The sequence below is a fragment of the Henckelia pumila genome, chromosome 4, assembly GCF_033568475.1.
Source record: "Henckelia pumila isolate YLH828 chromosome 4, ASM3356847v2, whole genome shotgun sequence".
Classification (NCBI taxonomy): domain Eukaryota; kingdom Viridiplantae; phylum Streptophyta; class Magnoliopsida; order Lamiales; family Gesneriaceae; genus Henckelia; species Henckelia pumila.
Genome location: NC_133123.1, coordinates 662748 through 684366, shown reverse-complemented (window position 1 = coordinate 684366; position 21619 = coordinate 662748). Strand labels below are relative to the sequence as shown.

General features: G+C 34.7%; 6 protein-coding genes across 9 annotated transcripts; 3 read left to right on the top strand and 3 right to left on the bottom strand.

The window, feature by feature from the left end:
* Nucleotides 1–88: 88 nt before the first annotated feature.
* On the bottom strand, nt 89–2834 carry LOC140866251 (transcription factor bHLH30-like). Its single transcript, XM_073271198.1, has 2 exons — nt 2275–2834; nt 89–731 (listed from the first exon to the last, which is right to left on the bottom strand). The coding sequence occupies exons 1-2, from the start codon at nt 2476–2478 to the stop codon at nt 282–284; spliced, it is 654 nt and encodes a 217-aa protein (XP_073127299.1). The 5' UTR covers nt 2479–2834; the 3' UTR covers nt 89–281.
* A 2329-nt stretch (nt 2835–5163) lies between these two features.
* On the top strand, nt 5164–6699 carry LOC140866750 (probable inactive dual specificity protein phosphatase-like At4g18593). Of its 2 annotated transcripts, none has more exons than XM_073271785.1 (3): nt 5164–5286; nt 6087–6324; nt 6422–6699. In XM_073271785.1, exons 2-3 carry the CDS (start codon nt 6096–6098, stop codon nt 6574–6576), a joined length of 384 nt encoding a protein of 127 aa, XP_073127886.1. In that variant the 5' UTR covers nt 5164–5286; nt 6087–6095; the 3' UTR covers nt 6577–6699. The 2 variants fall into 2 exon arrangements, with proteins under 2 accessions (XP_073127886.1, XP_073127887.1); XM_073271786.1 differs by having other exon boundaries at nt 5176–5286; nt 6082–6324.
* Nucleotides 6700–6983: 284 nt separating this feature from the next.
* On the bottom strand, nt 6984–7394 carry LOC140867588 (uncharacterized). Its single transcript, XM_073272655.1, has one exon. It carries the CDS (start codon nt 7392–7394, stop codon nt 6984–6986), a length of 411 nt encoding a protein of 136 aa, XP_073128756.1.
* A 2238-nt stretch (nt 7395–9632) lies between these two features.
* LOC140867225 (heavy metal-associated isoprenylated plant protein 29-like) lies at nt 9633–11560 on the top strand. Its single transcript, XM_073272302.1, has 3 exons — nt 9633–9789; nt 10724–10799; nt 11068–11560. The coding sequence occupies exons 1-3, from the start codon at nt 9781–9783 to the stop codon at nt 11421–11423; spliced, it is 441 nt and encodes a 146-aa protein (XP_073128403.1). The 5' UTR covers nt 9633–9780; the 3' UTR covers nt 11424–11560.
* A 316-nt stretch (nt 11561–11876) lies between these two features.
* On the top strand, nt 11877–13121 carry LOC140864622 (olee1-like protein). Its single transcript, XM_073268906.1, has 2 exons — nt 11877–12161; nt 12535–13121. The coding sequence occupies exons 1-2, from the start codon at nt 11996–11998 to the stop codon at nt 12873–12875; spliced, it is 507 nt and encodes a 168-aa protein (XP_073125007.1). The 5' UTR covers nt 11877–11995; the 3' UTR covers nt 12876–13121.
* Nucleotides 12163–19374, bottom strand: LOC140859903 (protein SCAR3-like). Of its 3 annotated transcripts, XM_073262517.1 has the most exons (10): nt 18831–19374; nt 17947–18110; nt 17644–17767; nt 17444–17576; nt 16861–16928; nt 14343–16713; nt 14152–14247; nt 13509–13616; nt 13338–13432; nt 12163–12181 (listed from the first exon to the last, which is right to left on the bottom strand). In XM_073262517.1, the coding sequence occupies exons 1-9, from the start codon at nt 18983–18985 to the stop codon at nt 13382–13384; spliced, it is 3270 nt and encodes a 1089-aa protein (XP_073118618.1). In that variant the 5' UTR covers nt 18986–19374; the 3' UTR covers nt 12163–12181; nt 13338–13381. The 3 variants fall into 3 exon arrangements, with proteins under 3 accessions (XP_073118618.1, XP_073118617.1, XP_073118619.1); XM_073262516.1 differs by lacking the exon at nt 12163–12181 and having other exon boundaries at nt 13167–13432; XM_073262518.1 differs by lacking the exon at nt 12163–12181 and having other exon boundaries at nt 13167–13432; nt 17947–18136; nt 18831–18936.
* Between the last annotated feature and the right edge of the window lie 2245 nt (nt 19375–21619).

Below are 21619 nucleotides of genomic sequence, written 5' to 3'. Positions count from 1 at the left end.
AATTGATAAATCAAAAGAATTAACTATATTTAACTGCAGATGAAAATCCTTAGTTCCATTTTCCAATAATTCGATTTTTTTTAAATTTTTTAATCACTAGAGAATCAGGGTTATGTGAATGTTTGTTGAAAGAAATATTCTCAAATATTTATATTTCTTGAATTTGAATGCCACAGTGTTTTAACTTTTACTCCAGCTTTCATTATGAATGAACTTGAATTGACCACCAGCCATGATCAATGTCATAAGAATACTAGTGTGCGATGAATACACTATGAATCTTAGTATGAAACCCTTGGCCTCTTCCGAGGGAAAAATGATTGAGCATACTCAGCCGATGCAGAGACCTTATCAAGAATATTACTCAAAGCCGAGTGAACAGAGCTTATTACCACATCCCTAGCTTCAGGCCCTTCTTCACTAGCAGCTAGGAAGAAAACGCTTTTAACACGACCTCCCAACGTAGATATCTCGGCCCTCAGCAATTTCACTGGAAGGTCATCGATAGATTGTCTTAAATTGGACAAGAGATCCGGCCTGTAATCACTGCAAAGAGAGGCCTTCAAAGAGAATATTGTCTCAGTGCCATTGCCTTGGTTCTCCTCAAATTCCTCGACTTGCACTTCATCATGGTCCATGGGAATGTGGAGACCTTCACTCGCACATGCTGCGGTTTTCTTCATTTGCTTCACTTGGCTGATGACTTCAGCTAGTAATGTGGCTTTATCCATCTGTTGAGCAACAAATCAGAGAGAACATATTGAGAATGAAATTAGTAATGTAAACTTTATTGTTATCGTCCTGCACATATATTACATGAAAGATGAGACACAATTCTCCGGTAGTAAACATGTTATTAAAAAGTAAGGTATTGTTTGTGATTCGTTTTAGGAAGTATTTGCGAAATAAATGCTCTAAAATACTTCTATATAGGAATCCAGACAAGTAGACAAATAGAGATTCTGGCGACAATTTCCGAGTTTTGACATTAATATCATTGGTAGAAGTACTCAGCATGGAATTTAAAGCCGCTGACTTTTCTTTCCTAATACAATAATAAAAGTCAAATTATAAAAGTCAAAAAGATTAACAAGAATCAATATTTTATTCGGGTTAGTCAAATAATCATCTCGTGCGTGGAAAGGGACTAATTCTGGCCTAATTTGCAGTTTGAGGCAGACAAGTTAAATTTCGCGACAATGAAAGGACATACCACCTAACTAAATATTTGCATATTATTTGTCTATAAACATCTCTTTCAACGTTTGTTCAACGCTGACTTAATTAACACAACAAATAATACTTGTACATAAAAGAAAAATTGAAATGATCAATCACAATAATGTATGTTGACCTTATGACAGTGCAAGCAACATCAGAACATTTAATAGAACACAATAACGCCGTTATCCTTGTGGTTGGAGTAACTATAATCATCTCTATGTTGTCGAAGATATCTGAGTTTAAACTCTAATGACAACAAAATCTCTTCGCGTGTTGTGATAAAAAGTACAAGAATACCTTCACTAGAATATGTTGACATATTAAGAATTACTTTAAGGACAAAGATAGCAGAACAAACGCATCGAGAAGAGATGGCGCACACACCTCGATCACTGGCATCAATCTAATGCCAATTAAGAAACATCTTGTTCGTAGATGCACCGAAGTCACATGTCAATGACCCTAAGTCTAAATTAACAATTCATGATATGTGAACTGAGCAGTAGAACAAATTCTGATGCATACAATTAGCTAGCTTGCAGAGGAGCGAGCTGAGCTGAAACCCGAATTGGAATTGCATCATAAATCTCCATTTTCACGAACACGGGTATTATGTTAAACACATCAGCTCAAAACTCCTAGGCCAGCAAAAATGCTAACTTTTTTTAGTTGACTTGAATAGAGCATTTAAAAAGTAGCAGTTAAAACTGATCTAGAGATTCTTGATCTTATCTTTAAAAAGCACAAACAAACATCATTATCAATTAGGACAACTTCACAAATTAAGCTCATTTAATTGAGGAAAAAGAAACACAAACAAGAAATATATCAAGTCCCATGGTCTTCTACAATTCATTGATATGAACAGTCGCACAAAAAGGGGGATTAAAAATATCATGAGACAACTAAGGCATGACAAATATCAAATCCAAGGGGTAAACTAGATCATCTTTTCTTGGTTACTTAGGAGTGATCTATTGCATGAATTAATATCAAACAAAAATGCTACAGATTTATCAGTACAAGCCAACAAGCTAGGAAATTACGAACCTTTTCATTGCTGGGTACAAGGCCTCGAAGTGTTGCAAAATGTGCATTGATTCTTTCTCTCCTCCTCCTCTCTGCCTCACTATGGCTCTTCAAAGCAGCCAATGTTTTCGCGTCCGAAACCTCATTTCCTTTTCCTAATCTCCCTGAGGTTTTCACCAACTCTCCCTTCTCGCCATCCAAAACCAATAATTGTTTAACGGACATCGACCCCGCCTCAAAATTTCAGTTAAACCACAAAAAAGTTTCAAAGGTTCGATATTTTTGGATTTAATTTGTAAATCCAAATCTCGAATCTTTTGACAGAAAGTTATGTAGTTATGTGATCCATTCAAATTGAGAACAAATATATATACCTATGTTTTTAATTATATGTGTCCGAGGAATATTAGAGTGGGGATATTGATAGGATCATGAAAGAATATGTGGGCAAAGTAGAAAGGAAACCAGAAAGAAAGCGTTATATACAGAACAAATATTGAGAATGGCAACAGAAGAACACGAGTCGGAACTTAGCACATCATTCACATAGCATAGAAAGAGACAGAAGCAAGTGGTTCATAAAAAACTTTACATGAATTCAACATAAAATTATGAGAAAGTGATGATATATAATAAGTAATTAGTAGACAAAACAGAAGAAAAGTCAATTGGGTGTGCATGTAGTTTTTTATTTTTTTTAATTTTTTATTAGGGGAGCATATTTAACCTCCGTAGTCCGGCACCAATATAATTCTTAAATGCATCAAATTAGAAATTTTGAAATTCTTCTCTTTATTTTAATGAATATATTAATATAAATACAGAAATTAAGTTGAAAATAATATATATTTTCATTTGTATATTGTGATCAATAAAATATATAATCACTATCATAGATGCATTCCATGCCAAATAACAATATATTAAGCTTTATATTGTTTTCAATTAATTATGTGATATAGTTATATTTTAAAATATATAATCACTCGATAACAATATATTAAGCTTTATTTTTTAAAATTATATATAATTAACATATTTTAAAATATAACTATATCACACAATTAATTGAAAACAATAGCTGTATAAGAGAAGGTTAACATTGGTAGAAATATGTTTTTGAAAAATTCAAATATTAGGTGCAAAACATTAATTTTAGAAAATGGAAATATATTTTTAAATAAAGAAGAAAAATAACCTTAATTTTTCTTAGCTCGGGTAATATCGTTCATTTCATTATCATTAATAACTGAGAATTTACATTGATTACAACAAAACCTGGATACAAAAATAAAAATTAGCAAAAACAAAATGAATATTAAAAACTGAAAAACAATAAGTTGGTTTCTGACCTAAAATAGTAGAAGCCTCAAATGCCTACCAATCAAATTATTTTATTGGGCCGACATGAAACTAATAGCTTATTTACATGTCATACATTATTCCCTTTGAACTCTGAATTCTGACTTTGGGCAACTTCCAAGTCCGTATTCATTTCACCTACACCTAACGATCATCGCCATAAACAAAATATACAAACGTAAGTGATTCGGATTTTAATTTTATCAACAATTTTTTCGATAAGTTTATCACATAATATAGTTTATATCTAACTAGTGTGATTTATAACTATTATATTGAGTATTTGGTCGTACACACAAAAAAAAACTATCCTAAATAATAATAATAAAATCAACCACGTGTGTACGCCGAATATTTAAAGTCAAAATATAGGAAAATAACTTAACTTCAAGTCTTCAACGAATTAGTTGCGGCTTCTGTTTTAAGACCCAGCCGGCACAATAGTATGAATTAGTATGCGGCTTCTGTATTCGAATTAGTTGCGGCTTCTGTTTTATACCTATATATAATAATCTTATGGGACAACATATGATTACATTATAGCATGTGATTTTTGTATTCCATGTGAATTCAATATACAATTCACATGTATTTTCAATACATACAATTCAAAATAAATACATACATACATAAATGTGTGTATCTATATAAATGCATACACACACAATTATGTATCTTTAATATATTTGATTTGACGATGCATTATTGTTAATCGAGAAAAGTTTTCTAATTTCACATCGATCAAAAATATAAAAATCTAGCTATTTATTTTTCTCTAATGGAAAGAAAAATATTTACAAGATTTGAGCAGTTTATTAAACTAATTAAGCTCGTTATAACAAATATATGCATGATTTGTCCAAAATTTTGAAATCTTATTCGATAAAACTCAATCGATAGATGGTGTACACTTTTTTTTATTCTGACAACTGGTTGTAGACTCGTATCAAACTACCTACCTAATAATGAAATTTTTTACGCTAAAAAAATAAATGAAATTTTTACTTATAAAATCTTCTAGTTTTAACTTTTAAGTATATCTTGAATTATTTTACTATAAATTTTTCAAATAATAAAAACTATATCAAAACTGTGTTATATTTTTAAATGCGGTTTCACTATTCTTATTATTGTTAATATTATTTATTACTAACCGAAAAAACCAAAACCAAAACAGAAAAGAGGGAATATTTAATAAAAAAAATCTTTGTTTGATCGTGAATTTGAAATATATATAGCATTCTCAATTTTTAATTGATATTTTTTTTCTCTGTATGTTTGAATTCAATTTTTTTTAAACAAATGATTATAATTTATCTAAAGAAAAAGGTTATAATTTGAAGAAAAAAAAATATTTGACTAGAGTCATTTTTCAAACCTTGACAAACAATTCCGCTGCCTACTACATAAATTATCACTGCTAATAATATGATAATGTTTAGTCCTCGAAGTCAATGTTTATAAATAAAATTTCTCTCTTTTTTTATAAATAAATATATATATATATATATATATATATGTTTTTACTAGGCCCATGGTCTAGTTGGGGTTTTCTGGCCCAAGCCCATTATGAAACGTCATCGTCTCATCACTCCCGATCTTATACCTTTGGGTTTGGGAGAAGCGGGGATGAACAGTTGGATTTGCTGACAGAAGAACCCTACACAGCAGGTTCTTATTCCTTCTTACTATTTTTGAACCGCTTTTTTCAGTTTATTTCTTATAGTTCTTTATTGAATTCAATTTCTGTTGGGTTTCGCGTATTTCTCGAATTTTCTTATGAAATCCTTGAAAAGCAAGTTTTTTTTGTTCTCACTTGAACGATATGTTTTTTCGGGAATGCCAATTAATCCATCTTCATGCTGTCTAATCGCCGATTCCTTTTGATGGACTGCTGTGATTTCTTTGGCTGATGAACATGAACTAGCCTGAAGAGGGCGTCTTTGTCTTTGTCTTTCTCTTTCTCTTCCTGGTTAGCTTATTCCACTGAAGGCTGCATAAATTTCTTGAGAGTTCTATTTATGGATTTGAATCACCCTCCCAAGCCTAGCCAAGTCCATATATAGAACTCTCAAAGATCACTAACACATCCTCTCGCACCCTGGAACGAACAGGGGAGCGTGCGGACATTATCGGGTGGCTTTATTTTGGCAGTACAACACATATAACGGTGGACGTTGACATGTTAAAAATTGTCTTGTCCAAGTTCATATATGCAATCCCGGATTATTAATTCTACTTGAGATGGAAGACTACTTGCTAGCTGTAATCTCTCTAATAAATCCTTCAAGAAAAGATATGGTATCCCTTTACAAAGAACTTGAAATCAAATACTTAAATCAAAATATTTCCTTTCCTCTGCATCTCCTTTTTCGTTTTCTTCTAGTCCTATTTTTTTATTTTTGGTACACCTGCACCTCTTCGTTGAGTTGCTTTGTATCTTAATATCTCGTGTTTTTGTTTTAGCTTAGACTATTGCAATGGAAGCAACCGTGGGTGACACTACTACGAGTTCTGATCCAAAACCCCAAGTCATATACCGCTGCAAAAAATGCCGTCGAATTGTTGCATCGGAAGAATATATCATTTCCCATGAGCGTGGAATGGGACAAAAGAGATTCAAATGGAACAAGAGGAGTGATGAATTAGATATGCAACCACTGGAATGCTCCTCTATTTTCGTGGAGCCCTTGAAATGGATGCAATCAGGTTATTTAAAGCATGGCATCTCAGTAAATTCATAGCTACTTAGCGTGATTTCCCTCTCATAAAAATTCTTATGTAGCTATTATTTTGACATTGACAGTTGACGAAGGTTGTGTAGGAGACAAACTTCTATGCTTAGGTTGCAAAGCTCGATTGGGTTCTTTCAACTGGGCTGGCATGCAATGCAATTGCGGAACGTGGATTAATCCTGCATTTCAGCTCCACAAAAGTCGCATAGATGAGTGCCACATTTAAATTAGTATTTTCAAATTGACAATATCGAGTGATAAATTTGCAGTATTTTTACTAGTAATAAAGACCGATGATCTTTTTCTTAGAGCCAAGCTATATATATCTCTGTTTATGAGTTGATATAAAGGTACCATTGCATACTTCAATTGGGTTATTTCGTCAATGTAGAATATGTCTTAATTGTAATGTTAAAGTTGTTAAATACCCTCCCAGATTAAACTTTAGCCTGGCAGAGAACATTTTCTTGCATCAAGCATATGAAAATAGACTTTACCATTAATTAAACATGCCTCAGAGTATTATTGCCCACAAGTAGGATAAGTAGCATGAAAATAGAACGTAACTGAGGCATCAACCATTACACAACATCATTCATTCATGGCAAATATCCTGCAGGAGAGTTATCGTTATTACTGGCCAGCAGCAAATGCCTCAACGGGGAACGTTTTCGTGATACCAGCAAGACTCTTGAAATGAATCTTGCCTGTAGGTGGATCATCTGACTTGATCTCACTTACTGGCGGCCATAGAACCAGCTCCTTGGCTTTAACTCCTTTTAACTTCTTGATTCGTTTCTTTTCGACGTAGCCTGTTATGTCTGTATCATAGCTAACAAGTTTGGTGATCATCTTGAAATTGTGTTCAACTTTCTTGGCTTGCTGAATCCACATGTATCCAGTGCTTCTAACAAATCCTACCTCGATTACTTCTGCTAAGGGGAGTAGCCCACGTGGGAGTTCAAATTCTTCGAGGATGGCTACGGCCATTTTAAGACCTTCTTCGTGGCCCTTCTTTACTATTGCTCCTTCACGTTCTGCCATTGTTGATTTGCTGAACTCGATTTTCTGCTTTGATACCCAAGGCGGGAGTTTTGTGGGTTCTGAAAGTTTTGGTATCGTTGGAATTTATATTGACTGATTGCTACGAAAGAAACAAAGCATGTAATGGAGAAACCAACGTTAGAACTTTGCATTCCCCGCTGAACTTTCGATTTTTCACGACATCATCGTCATCGGTTTCAACGAAGTACATTTATTTCCTCGGCCTGAATTTTTTTATTCAATTTTATATATCACCTATAGTATTTTATTTTATTTTCTATAGTATATTACATATATTATAGCAAAGCCCGATTAATCTTTACATTTTTTCATTATATATAAAAACACCTACTTTCTTTCAGAAAAGGAAAAAAAAACATCTATTCATTTATTAAATGATGAATTATGAAAAGAATCTGTAATATTATATTATTTGAACTTAATCTATTTGTATAAAGGAAGTCGCATAATCAGTCACTAATGTTTCCTCATATTTAATCTTATTCATAATTTATTTAAAATTTTGACATAGTCACATAAATTTTCGTGTGTTTTCATTGTTTGGAAATCTAGATTAATATATTACAAATTTTGTTTTGCAATAAAAATATTTTTCAAAAAATATAACGAATCATACGTGCAACGTGTACACATAGTAAACATAACATTAACAAAATTTTAATTTGCAAGAGAGGAGGGATGGGTGGGTGGTTTAATACATTTGAGAATTGAGACGATGAACATGAAATATAGGAGGTGAGCCTTAGAAATTGGGAATAAATTTCATCGTACCATCGTCCAATTTTTTCCATCGGCTCCAAAATTTGAATAAACATTCACTACTTTGAGTTGTTATATATACAATTTTGCTATCCTGCCCACTCACCGTGCCCACCTAATGTGCCCACCATGAGGTGGCACTCAACTATTGAATGTGATGAATTGTGCGTCCAATAGTTGAGTGACACCTCATGATGGACACATTATGTGAGTACGGTGGGTGATCAGGATAGCAAAACTAGTTATATATATATATATATTTATGGCAACGTGGAGTGAGAATTGAGAAGTGAAAGATTAAAAAATTAATCAAAATATTAATTAAAAATAATTAAACAATTAAACGTGAGCAGTTGATTTAATGAGTCACTCGAAATGTGATAAATATAAAGATTATTGTGTCATATTGCTTTCTTCTTTAGGTTTCTACGGCTCGTGCACATCTCTTGATTTAACCTCCGTATGAGCCAATGAACTTTGACTCATATGAAATGAGGTCCCTTTCGGGGTCAACCCTTTTTTTAATATAAAGGTTATTGTGTAGAAAAAGGGCTAAAAAAGGAAAAATAAAATTGGTGTTTTCAAAATAATTTTTATAACCACCTCAACCATTTATAAAATAGTAGAGATATATATGCGTGTGAAAAATTCATAAATAATGCAACGAAAACACTTGAATTTTATACACGGGAACTATTTTTTCCTTTTTTTTAATAAAAAAATGAAATTAAAAATGTGTAATTGATCTTTCATAGACAACTGACTTTGATTTACGACAGAAATGCAGCTTCGGTTATCGCACAATTTGTATGATGTCATTTACAGATGTCAAATTACAAGAAAATTGACATTATTGCATTTCGAATACTCTTCTTTATTTTTATTTTTCGTATTTTCTTTCCACTAAAGTCTTTCTTTATTTGCAAGGTTTACATTGCCATTCAATGTCGAACACGAACATAATTTATCAATTGTTTTCCGATAATTCACTGGCTCGACTATAATTACAACCTTTGATAATCGAATTGACAAATCGATATTTTCTCTCCTTAAATTTTAATTTTTCCCGGCAGGCTTCATGCCATTTAAAGCGGAAAAAATCTTTTTTTTTTTTTTTTTTATAATAACAACTCATTAATTTCATACATAAAACATTAATTAGACTTGTACGCAGTACGCCATCAACCGATGAAAGCAACTTCAGTGTAATTTCTTCGATAAGGAAGCGAAGGGACCATTTCAAATATTGTGCTTCCGTATGTTTCGTTGCATGCTTCCTTATTCCTTAATCCTTAATATACAAAACCAGCTATGCAGTTGACCTTTGTGATAATTTGTTTCTTATTTCTTAGGAGAAATCAATAAATAAAATCTTACCATGTTGTACGCGTATCAAAAATTGTTTTGATATATAATATCATCAAACTTAGCCTTTAAATACAGGCCCTCCAACAATTATTGAAACTCAATATTCAAGTACAGGAACCCTCTTGCCTATATATAAATTGAAAGTTACGTTCTCATAAGTATATATTTGGCCTACAAATTGCAGGAAACAAATTTAAGATCGGCTCCGATTCTGTAAATTCTACTCTCAAATCTCAATATGACGACAGTAAGTTCGGTTCTTTCTACAAAGATACACATTCATGAACTCGCACTGTGTTCATGAATCTGCATGCATGCTTTCCGATTCATCGAAATGGTTATCAATGCAAACCATTGATTAAAATTTTTCATGCTGTATTTTCTTTCTTTCTCTCTTTTATAATGGGGGGTTTGCATCCCTTATGTTCTTAGCTCTCTTCTATTTTATAATGGGGGGTTTGCATCCCTTATGTTCTTAGATCTCTTCTAACATTGAGATAGGCATATTTTCGAGATTTTATATTGGGTGTGTCAAGCCGAATTCTATAGCATGCAGCTCCTCCCATTAATTGAGAAATGGTAAGAGTCGATAAAGAACCATGCATCTCTTACATTCTCAGGATTGAATTGAAGGTGGAAAATATTATTGAAAAGAAGACATCAAACTAGCTGTAAGAACCTAAAAGAAAACATTCTCTTTTCTTGCCTGGGTTACGTACGTTAAATTAAACGTTACCAACTTACCGCCTGTCCAACAAAAACCAGCGATGAACGTACTATTTTGAGTATTTAATTACTCAACTTACAAAATAAGAGAAATGCATTCTTTAAGTCCAGTATTTACAAGTTGCCGAGGACCGTTAAGGTTATAAATATTAAATTATTAGCTAAGCTAGGGTCAGAATATATATTGCACATTTTTTAAATAATCATTTTCATTTATAAGTTGTTTATAGCATGCATGCATGCACAAACCACTCGATATGAAGCTTAAAGTAAGCTTCAAATTCGAAAAATCCTTTTCTAAAAAAAAAAAGGGGGAAAATCTTTCATGTCAAAATTTCAATATTTGACATAATCTAATAATTAAATTTCCGATCAATCAAAGCAGTGGGTCTACATTCAATTATCAATAAGGCCGATCAAGTAATGGGAATTAAGGCGACATTTTTCTGTTTCAGATTGTCGAGATGCGAGTGAACATGGACTGCCCTGGATGCGAACGCAAAGTAAAGAAAGCTCTTTCCAAAGTAGATGGTACGTTTAATTTGTTCTAGGATTTTCGTGAAACGTTCCATTTTTATTACCATAAATTGAATAATATAATGATATATATCATGAGTGCTCATCTAAAGGAAACCAATTTTATATTATTTGTTGTTCCAAGTGTTTTCCAAGATTTGCACCACGCCATAAAAATTATCCAACCTCAATTACACGTTTTGGGGTCCTTGTTAGATGTGTTTTGAGCACTCTTCGCTAGAAAAATATTACTGATTGAGGAATCGATGAATATATTTGGCAGGAGTGGACAATATCGACATAGATATGGAAATGCAAAAGGTGACAGTCACTGGCTGGACGGATGTGAAGAAGGTTCTTAAAGCAGTGAGGCGGGCGGGTCGAAATGCAGAGCTATGGCCATTTCCCTACAACCCAGAATACCATGAATACAGTCACCACTACGAAAACTACTCTGGAAACAGTCCAGTTACCGGTGATTTCTTGGCTGAGCCACATTCTATGTACAACTATTACGAGCACGGGTACAATGGCCACAACCATGGATACTATCGGCAGCCACCTTCCTCGACTATCCTCGGTGAAGGGACTAGCACCATGTTTAGCGATGACAATGCTACTGGTTGCTCTATAATGTGATGACGGGGTTTGATGAAATTATTAGTACGTTGAAAAAGGAACATTACGAGTGTACTCATTTATCCTTTGTATATATATATATAGAATATTATATTTTTTAATTCATGTAGATGCATATAAATTATTGTTTGGGTTCTTGTTTGATTGCTGAAATTTCTGGTTTTACATTCATCGTCATTGGTCATTTCACCTGTCAAAATTGGCGATGAATCACATTCATCGTCATTGGTCATTTCACCTGTCAAAATTGGCGATGAATCTGACATACGACCACTGTTATGATTGTGACGGAGTGCGTGTATTTGGGAGAGGGATTTCAGATTTCTTATGGTTTTCCTAAAAGGATGGGTTATTTAAGGGGAGAGATTGCATATATGTTTTGGTTTCCCACAAAATATGGGTGTCCAAATAAAGTTATCAACCAGTACTGGAGACCAAACTTTGAACCATAACCTCACGTATATAACTACCAAATAGAAATATATATAAACCCACCTCCCCACAAAACACAAAGCAGAACCATCTGTAGAGCTAGAGTCGAGAAAACTCGAGAAAGATACGACAACTTAAAAATGGCAAGGCTAACACAAGTTGCACTCCTCTTCGCTGGGGCTCTATGCTTGATGTGTCTCCCTGGCATCGCCCACTCTGCAACCCCTCGATTCTTTGTTGAAGGAAAGGTCTATTGTGAAGTCTGTCGAGCCAATTTCATCAATAAACTCAGCGAGCCTATGGGAGGTATAATGAATTATGTGATTCTAGGAAATATAATATCGGGCAGATCCGCGAAATTAACCAACTGGATTTCACTTGTTGCAATTGACATTAACCAACCATCTCTAGCTAGGACGACACTGTATTCATTTCCATATGCTTCTTGATGTTCTTACTAATCACATGGATCTAGGAATAATGTTTGATGTTCTTACTAATCACATGGATCTAGGAATAATGTTGTTCTAGGTACCATGCATGCATCTCAAGAGGAGATCCAAAAACCACCAACTCAGGAACATCTAAAAAAACATTTGGATTACCCCAGTTTATCTTTTTGCAAAGACAACACATATATATGAGCAAGATTAATTATCATGTTGTTTCATCGCTTCAGGGGCAAAGGTTCGATTGGAATGCAGAGGAGAAGCAGCAGGTAATATAACATACAGCGTGGAGGGAGAAACCAATGACAAGGGAGACTATCGACTGCCAGTCGAGGGTAATCACGATGAAGAACTATGCGAAATAACGTTGGTGAAGAGCAGCAGGCCTGATTGTGATGATCTCCCAGATGAAGGATGGGCACATAAACCAGCATCAAGAATCACACTCACCACTCACAATGGTATTCAAGGCAACACCCGCAATGCTAACCCCCTTGGCTTCGCCAAGAAAGTGGCACTGCCAGAATGTTCTGAGCTCTTCAAGGAGTTGGATATTGATCAAGACTTTTAGATCAAGGCACACAAATTTGCATCCTATCCTACATAAATTTTTGTATTTTGATTCTGAATAAATTTTGCTGTTTCTTGGGTTAATGTTTATTCGAATTTTATGGGTTCAATAAAAGTACCCATTTTTAAATCTTTTATGTTTTCGGACATTGATGGTTTAGTCATCGTGACGGATCATGCCATTGTTTTAGACTGAGAGAGACATGTAAGTGTAGCGTTCAATGAATAAAGTTCACTATTTCCAGTACTTATTTGTAATTGAAGAATGTGGGGTGATTTTTTACTTCTTACAAGTTTCAAAAGTCTGGAAAAAATTGTTTTCGACTTCTTTCAGCTACAGCATTTTAATTTTGAAAAAAAAAAAAAAGAAGAAGAAGAAGTTGTGATGCACATAAGAGCTCAATCAATTATTTACATACAAGGAATGAGTTAATCTTGAATAGATACAACGGCTTCGCCTAACCTGAAAATTCAGAGGGCATTGGCACCATCATGAAATGAGAAAATTTAAGGGTCGCTCCAAGTACCATTGTCTTCCTCATCATCACTACCAACAGCCTGAACCAGAGACAAGATTGAACATATAGAAAAACATGACAGGTAAATGCATTCATGGATTGGGCGAGAGAGATACCTGACGAACTGCATTTGCCTTTTCAAGAATTGCAGTAACTTGGACATGAGCTTGGGTACCCGTAGATGCAGCTGGTTTTGATGTCACAATTGGTCGCAGATTAAATGACTGACATCATAAAACAGGTTAGCATTGGAACATAGTAAACAATAAGAATGTTGATCTTCAAGCAATCACGGATCAAGTTGCGTCTCATCATTTGATGAGATATAAAGGATGAGAATCATTTTTTTTATGAAGAGCCCACACTACAAAATAGTGAGCAAAGAAGTTCAGTTCATCAACAACTACACACATATATGACTGGATAACATGAGAGGACCATGAACACATTCATTTTTCAGGACAAGTAACACTAATTAGTAAGGACTGAAGTATTCTACCAAACTGCAAAAATCATACGGTGAACAACTCATGTTCTAAACGTCACATTCAATGCAATATCAAATAACAATCACAGAAAACTTTTGAGTATAATTTAGGCAGATTACAGGGTGGGTAAGCTGCTGGAGCTGACCAGCAAGGTATAAAAGGAAATGGCTACCAAAGTCATACCCATCTCCCTGGTACATGTATATGCAATGTACTGAAACTTAATAAGTAATCAAAATTTAAATAATAGCTCCAGTTTATGGAAACTCACTCTAGTTCTTATTTGCTGCAGGAAGTCCCCCATTTCATCTTTACAGTTACTTTGACCTGCATCCCTTCGTCCATTGGAATTATGCAAGCATGATGACTGTATGCAAAAATAGAATCACTAGACCAGCTTTTTTCAACTTAATTTTTTTTACGGAAGGGCAGGAATTTTTAAGGAGATTCTAATCACCAGACCTGGCTATTCTGTATATCTTGGGTCTCCGTGATTTGATCTTGATTCAATGGGGCTGGCTTAGGTTGCTGAGAAACTGTAGACGCTGAAAGCTTAAGACTAAATACATATTTAGATGCTTCAGGCATTGACTTATTTTCATCTTCCATGGCATTCTGATGAGAATTCATACTGCAACACTGTACAGGAGGTAGACGTGTAGTAGTAGAAGCAAGCGCGCATTCTGGCCACAAAAGATCATGTGAACTGGCATTTTTTCCTAGATCCTCCTTGAATGAGGGATTTTCAGTGTCCAAACGCTGAAGATCAGAAGAATGACAATATTTAGAATTTCGCAGACCATTTTCAACAAAAGGACCTGGAACTGTTAGAACAGAATCCGTCAAAGAGATTCGATGAAAGGTATCGTATAAGTCAGGGTCCTTGCTGCAGGGAGATTCTCCAGACTCCCAGTTCTCAGAATTTGATTCAGATTGATGACTTGGAAATTCATCTATTAAAGATGGCGATGATTGATAGAAAATGTCATCATCAGAGTCTGAAACATCATTGTGCTGAATGCTGGAAACCTCAGGGACCAACTGAAATGAAGGAAAGACAATCCTTCTGCTTTCACTGTTATAGTTCCCATCAGGGAATTTTAATTTGAGCTTGGGGGCCTGAAAACCATCAATTGGTTGAAATGATATTTTCATGTGCTCAAGTGGAGGTGATGCAGAAGGTGATAGTGTTGGGGATCCAAACCCAACCAGATCTTTATTTCGCCCGGAAATTATTCGACATGCTACATCTTCGCCATTTTTCTGCTCGAAGTCACCAGCATTCTGATAGCTGACAGGGTTGTCATTTTCATTTCCACCACGCAATAGTTTTCTATAAAACACACCTGTAGTTCCAAATTCAAACTTTTGAGACGAATTTCTGCCATTTTCTTGATGGCTCTCAGCTTTGAACACTGAATTGACTAATGGATCATTTCTAGAGGCCAATGAACTGGGTCGAGTGCTGTTATTATTTGGATATACAGAATTATTTTTAACTTCTAAAGCAACAGGTGGAATTTTCCGAGATATCTTCCTGAATGGTGAACCGCACTCTTGGTACTCTGGGCGTATAGAACCACCTCTATCTAGACAGTCTTCAGAATTTTCTGTTGGGGACAAGGGATATGGTGGAAGAGCATTTGCTGAACCACAATCTGGTGGCTTTGATGGCTGAAGTCCTAGTAAGCCACCATTTGTCCAGAACATAACAGGAGAAACATTAGAAGTTTCTGGTGCTGGTTTATGAGACTCAGGACTGCTCCTTGGTCTATCAATACTCGCAACCCCTGAGTTATTTTCAATGAAATTGGAAGATACTATATATGGAACAGTTTCTGTACTAGTGCCTACATCAATGTTGTCATCCATGCAGTTAGATGATACTGTACATGAAACAGATTCTACATTGGTTCCCTCATCAATATCAGCGTTCTCGATATAATTCACTTTCTGGGGGCTGCTAGAAGTCATCGAATCTCCAGTTCTTAGATCTAATTGTACATCCTTGTCCACCGCCACCACCGAGGGCAATTCACTGTTGGATGTTACTCCATTAATAGAACAATAAGCTGTAGCAGGGAATTCTAGAGAAAACAATGTGGGATCATGTTCGATACTATTGTTTACCATATTATTGCGGGCTAAAACACTAGATTCAGAATGTGGAGATTGGCATTCGGAACTATGTCTTTTGATCTCATTTTGTCCATCATCAGGCTCTAACCCAATGGTATTAAGTGCATCCACAAATTGATCTGTTTCACTTTCAATTTCATCAAGATTAATATCACAAGACTCCAAATTCTGCATAGCTTCATTAGTAGGCTTGGCATCCACTGCGTGTGCAGTTTCCAAATTAACTACTTTACCACCTTTAGTTTCAATGCCGAAACTTAGGGAAAATGACTCTGTATTTCTATCTTGATCATCTTCTTGAGTTATGCCACTTGTAACATGGTCCTCTGCTATAGGCTCAAGCATTTTTGTCTTCTCATCGCAAGTCAAAGAAGATGAACTGCTGTGAGCTTGCTCTTGTGATAGACTGACCTGAATATCATCATGGACATCTGTACCTTTCTGCTCACAAAGATTGTAATTGAAAAAATCAGCGTCTTGGCTCTTAATGGGAGAAGAAATTGACGCTCTAGACTCTAGCTCTTCAGATTGCATTGAGTAACTAAAAGAGAAATCACCATCAACAAAACTAGACCCATTTCTCAACTCTAAATTGGACTGTTCACACAAATCAGATCTGAGTGTAGCATCATATGAGGAAGCTGTTAGAGAAGGGGAAGAGGGTCCACCAACATTAACCTGAGTGAACTGCACTCTGCGAAGTTCAAAAATCACAAAACTTAGTTCCTATCGCATAAAACAACAGTAGATTTCAAAGTAAACAAATAATCAGCATCCCTCTTCACTTTATTCATTTTTCCAGCTCAACTTCAAGAGAAGAACATAAATAAACAGCCTTTACCTGCCACTATGGTTGGAAAATGATGCTCTTTGTGACACTTTGCCACCACTGAGCCATGACCTTCTTCTCTGCTCAAATTTCAGAACATCTTAGCATGTTTCAGATAGGCAACATCATGAAAAGTCAAACAAAATCTTTTAACTTCTATCACCTTTACATAAAAAGAAGTAACAAAGTGTTATGTTCCTTCTGGGTTCTTCCATTTATTTGTTTCTCTTGCAAGTAAATAACAAATTCACTAAATCTAAGATTGTTTACATGTTATCTTCACAAACCCAATTCGTTGAGAAGAATAGCGATCCTTGTAAGAAGGGTTAGTGTAAGATATGAACCACCATTCAAGGCTCAAGCCGAGTACAATTTGGTGGATGGTATTATAATTTCATGCAAAGATAATCCAATCTAACAGCCCCAAATACAAGACAAGACCATCAATGGATTGGTCATGTATCAACATTAAAAGCTTTTGCCACTGAAAAGTGCAATTGAAAAATGCGGCTCAAATATGAAATACAAATACATTGAATTCAAGTAACAGTTTAAGCTTTTAAGTCAAGTCGATGTATGTTTTCAAAAGTAATACCTTAATTTTTCGGCCATTTTCTTCTTTCAAAATTTTCTCAATACTTGCTTCACCAGAAGCCACTGATGCTCGTTTAAACAAAGTTGGATCTGAATATCTTTTCAAGCAAGATCCAGGGCCCCCGTGGTCAAACCTAAAAGAAAGCGCATGCTTCATTCACGAGGCCAGGATGGAATTAAAACTTTATAGAGTTCTCATACCTATCAAGCAGGTGCAAGCATGGAGGGCCACGACATCCTTCATAAGAATCCATGATGAATTGAGGCACATCACTGTAAATAAAGTGATTTTGTTCACTCCGAACATGAGGATGCCAATTATAACCTGTGGTCAAATTTTCCCATTGGAAATGAATGGAAAGAGTAAAAATTTATGAAGCTCATATTATAAAATTCGGTAAAATGGAAGCTTGTTACATATGCTTGGAGGGACAAAGGGTGGTTGCCAAGATAAATTTAAGGGATTGCAGAGTGAATAATCCCAAAGTGAGGAATAAACTATACCGGCCGTATAAGCCAAGTGCAGGTGGCTTCTTTGTGCCAGAACAGCCTTTTCAAGTGGAGATAGTGCAGCTTCAATTTGTTGAACACGAGCCATCAATTTATGGCTTCTCGAAGATGTTATCCCCACCTCTTCCTGCAACCCGTGAAAAACTTCGGCTGCAAATCTTCCATATGCAGAATGCAATTTCAGCTGAAATTTTTGTAGTGTCTAGAATTCTTAATAGTGTTCATAACGAACATTGTGGTGTCAAACACATTTATTTATTTGGCTCAGAAAACGAAACAAATTCTGAAAGCAAGTCTCAGTTAAAAGGCACTAATATGCAAGCCCGGAAAGGCAAAAGTCAGTTGACTTCAGGACCACCTCTCAATTGTAAAAGAAAAATAAACAACCAGATGTGAGATATTTTTTTTCCAATTATTTTCGCTTGAATTCACTCCAAAACGGTCGCACACTACATCCCTTAATGTTCTTCATATAGCCAACTTGCCACTTGGCTAAAACCATCCTAAAATGCCTGTACAATCTTTAACTGCTAGCAAAATCAAATCTAAACCGAATATAGCCTACTCAATGAATTTGCAATAAATCAAATTAAATTCGAAAGGATGTGAGTCCATGCATTCAGATTCAAAACCAGAATCAAATTTCTCATCCCAACACGCGACCACAAAATCCCTAATTAGCACTCGTACTTCTCATGCTAACCAAACACAGAAAAATACCCGTATTATACAGATATTTCCAAACCAAACCAAAATCGTGAGCCAAAAAAAAAAAAACAAGAGTTTCCAAATCAAGCTATGAATACTAAATACAGCTAAAAACTATCAAAAAGCTGAAAAAGAAGCAACGAAAAAAGAGAAGGAAAAATAAAGCTTACTCAGCTAGATCGCCAAGCTGGCGCAAAACACCGACGAGGCCAGTGACAGCGACTCCTTGGAGAATCAGCTTTGGATCCTCCCTGTTCGCCTCTCTGTACAACTCGGGCGCTCCGAGTTTGTACTCATTCCTCACCTCCACTCTCACCAACGGCATCGTTTCAACACACAAGCACAGAAATACAGGAACTGAAACAGCTGATTATTTTCTCATCTCAATCATAATGTGGCACAGAAAGGCAAGCAAATGCAAAATGATTGCCGATGAATTAAAAGCAGGAATGATGAAGAGAGAGAGAAATTAGGTAGGGAATTGCAGCAAATTAACTGCAGAGAGATAGAGAGAGAGAGTCAATAAATATACTCAGTGCAGTGGCCAGTGTGCCTTTGTGTGTGTGTGTGTGTGGGGAGGTAGAGGAAGACATTGCCAACTCTGCAAGGTATTCCAGATGGATGAATTGGTTAATTTGGTTATGCCATAAAAGTGAAAAGACGATTTTGGGCTTCAAGTTTCTATCAAATTGACCTTTGGTCGAAAGTGGAGGTGACGATAATGGTCATGGTGAGAGGGGAGAGGAGTAATTCTATCATGATAGTATCAAAATTGTGTAGCTTTCTATATTTCTTGTCAATGCCCTATGTTCTTTTCTAAGCCTAAAATGATCTTATTTCTTCGTTCCTTAAGACATGGGGTTCTCCCACTTTCATTTGTCGCATATGCACATAAATTTTCTTGATCCATCTCGACAAAATCTATTTTTGACTAAAAATGAATAAATTACATTAATTCAAACATATCAGCGAATGAAACACAAGAGATGTATATGTAGAAACATTTTGAATTTTTTGATAATTCGATATAACCAAGTCGGACCAAAATGTTTTTTTTAATAACAAATTAAATTTAATTAATAGTATATAAAGGGGAAATCAACGAGATTGTAATAGATCATAACTTTTGCCAACCATCCTCTTGTTACATTACGTACAACTATATTTGAGTCCCAGCTAGTATGGAAATAATTTCACAACCAAAGCCTCACATGGTGGATCACCAGCTATTGATGGGGCCCGTGAGACCTTTGTTTTTTTCCTTTGAGTGGGCAGACATTTTAACTCTCATCAAAGTCCACAAAATTGTCCACTTATAGACTCAAATCTTTGACTCTTTGCTGTTAGATATCATTAACCGACTAGTAAAATACCTCTCGCCAAATCTTAATTTTATTTTAATTTAAAGAGAAAAGGCCGGAAGGGACTCCACTTTTTTCTATGCTTGTATAGTACTATGCTAGCGTTCAACTATAGTGGGCAGCCCACAGCTTTTGGGCACGATCCTGCAACTAGGCCCATGGTCCCTTTCTTAATCCCAAACCCACGTATCCACTTGTCATTTTTAATCCCAATATAATGATATGTATACAATTTATATATATAATCAATAAATGTTCGAAAATAAATAAATTAAAAAAGATAAAGTGTTATTGCAATGAGTTCATTATACTTTTGGATAAACTATTTAGAAAAAAGCTATCCAAAACCTTTATCCTTTTTTTTCTAAAAAACGCACCGTCATTTTTATATTAAAAAAACTAATTTCTTATATTTTAGTATAGAATGAAAGATTTATCGCTTAACAAAAAAATGATTATAACTAACATTAATAATGCGATTCAAATTTTTTAAATTGTATATCAACATGTACAATCATATACTATTCCACAACTAATTTTCTCCGAATAAAGTGCACAAACTTGCAATTCAAGCAAATCCAAAATCGTGAAAAATGTTAGTTTTATTGTCAACTGTAGAACCAAACAGTTACCAACACAAGCATTTTTAAGTGATGACCGATGGGTACAATAGAACTCAACCGGACGGCCTCTTTTCAATTAAAATTATCAAGATATATAAATTTCTTGATAAAATGAAATTACATAAGAACATCTTGTAATAATTATTTTATGAAATTTACATTAATGTATCATTTATCCAATAGTAATATGAAAAAATAATTTTATCTTCAACAATCACAATAAAGTCTACAAACAAATATATATACACTTAATAGTATTACACGATAAAATCAAATATTTATAGTTGACTGCGGAAACTTGCATTGCTTGGATCGATCTTTCTAAAGACTGTACACGCTATAGCTAACACCACGGACGCCTTCTTATCCGCTAACTTACCTCGACAATTGATATATTATAAAATTAAAACTTCACGCGTTTATGAACTGGCTTTCTTTATATATATATATAAATAAATAATAGTCAAATCACAGCCCAAATTATAATAGAACCGTAATTTATAATTCAGTTTCCAAATCGAAACTTAAATTGGTAATCAGTCTCTGTCAGAAAAAAACTTTGTTTAAACTCTCTGGGCCCACATGTTTAGTTTCGGATGAAATCTGGTACAAAACATGAAAAATATGGTACAAATACATGATATTTGAGTATCAAATGTGTTAGATCTAGTATAAATATATGATTTTCGAGTACTAAAAAATATTGATATTAATAACACATTTATCTTATTTGGATGAAAATCGGTACAAAACATTTAAAATATGGTACGCATATGTGATTTTTGAGTACCCAATATGTTAGATCTGGTACAAATATATGATTTTTGAGTACTCAAACACATGTTGCAAGTTCACATTAATAAAGATGTTTAGATTTTATACTCAAAATTGTATTTTTTGTAATCGATCTTGAATAATTAGTGCTCAAATATCTTGTATTTGTACCATATTTTCAATGTTTTGTACTTAATTTTA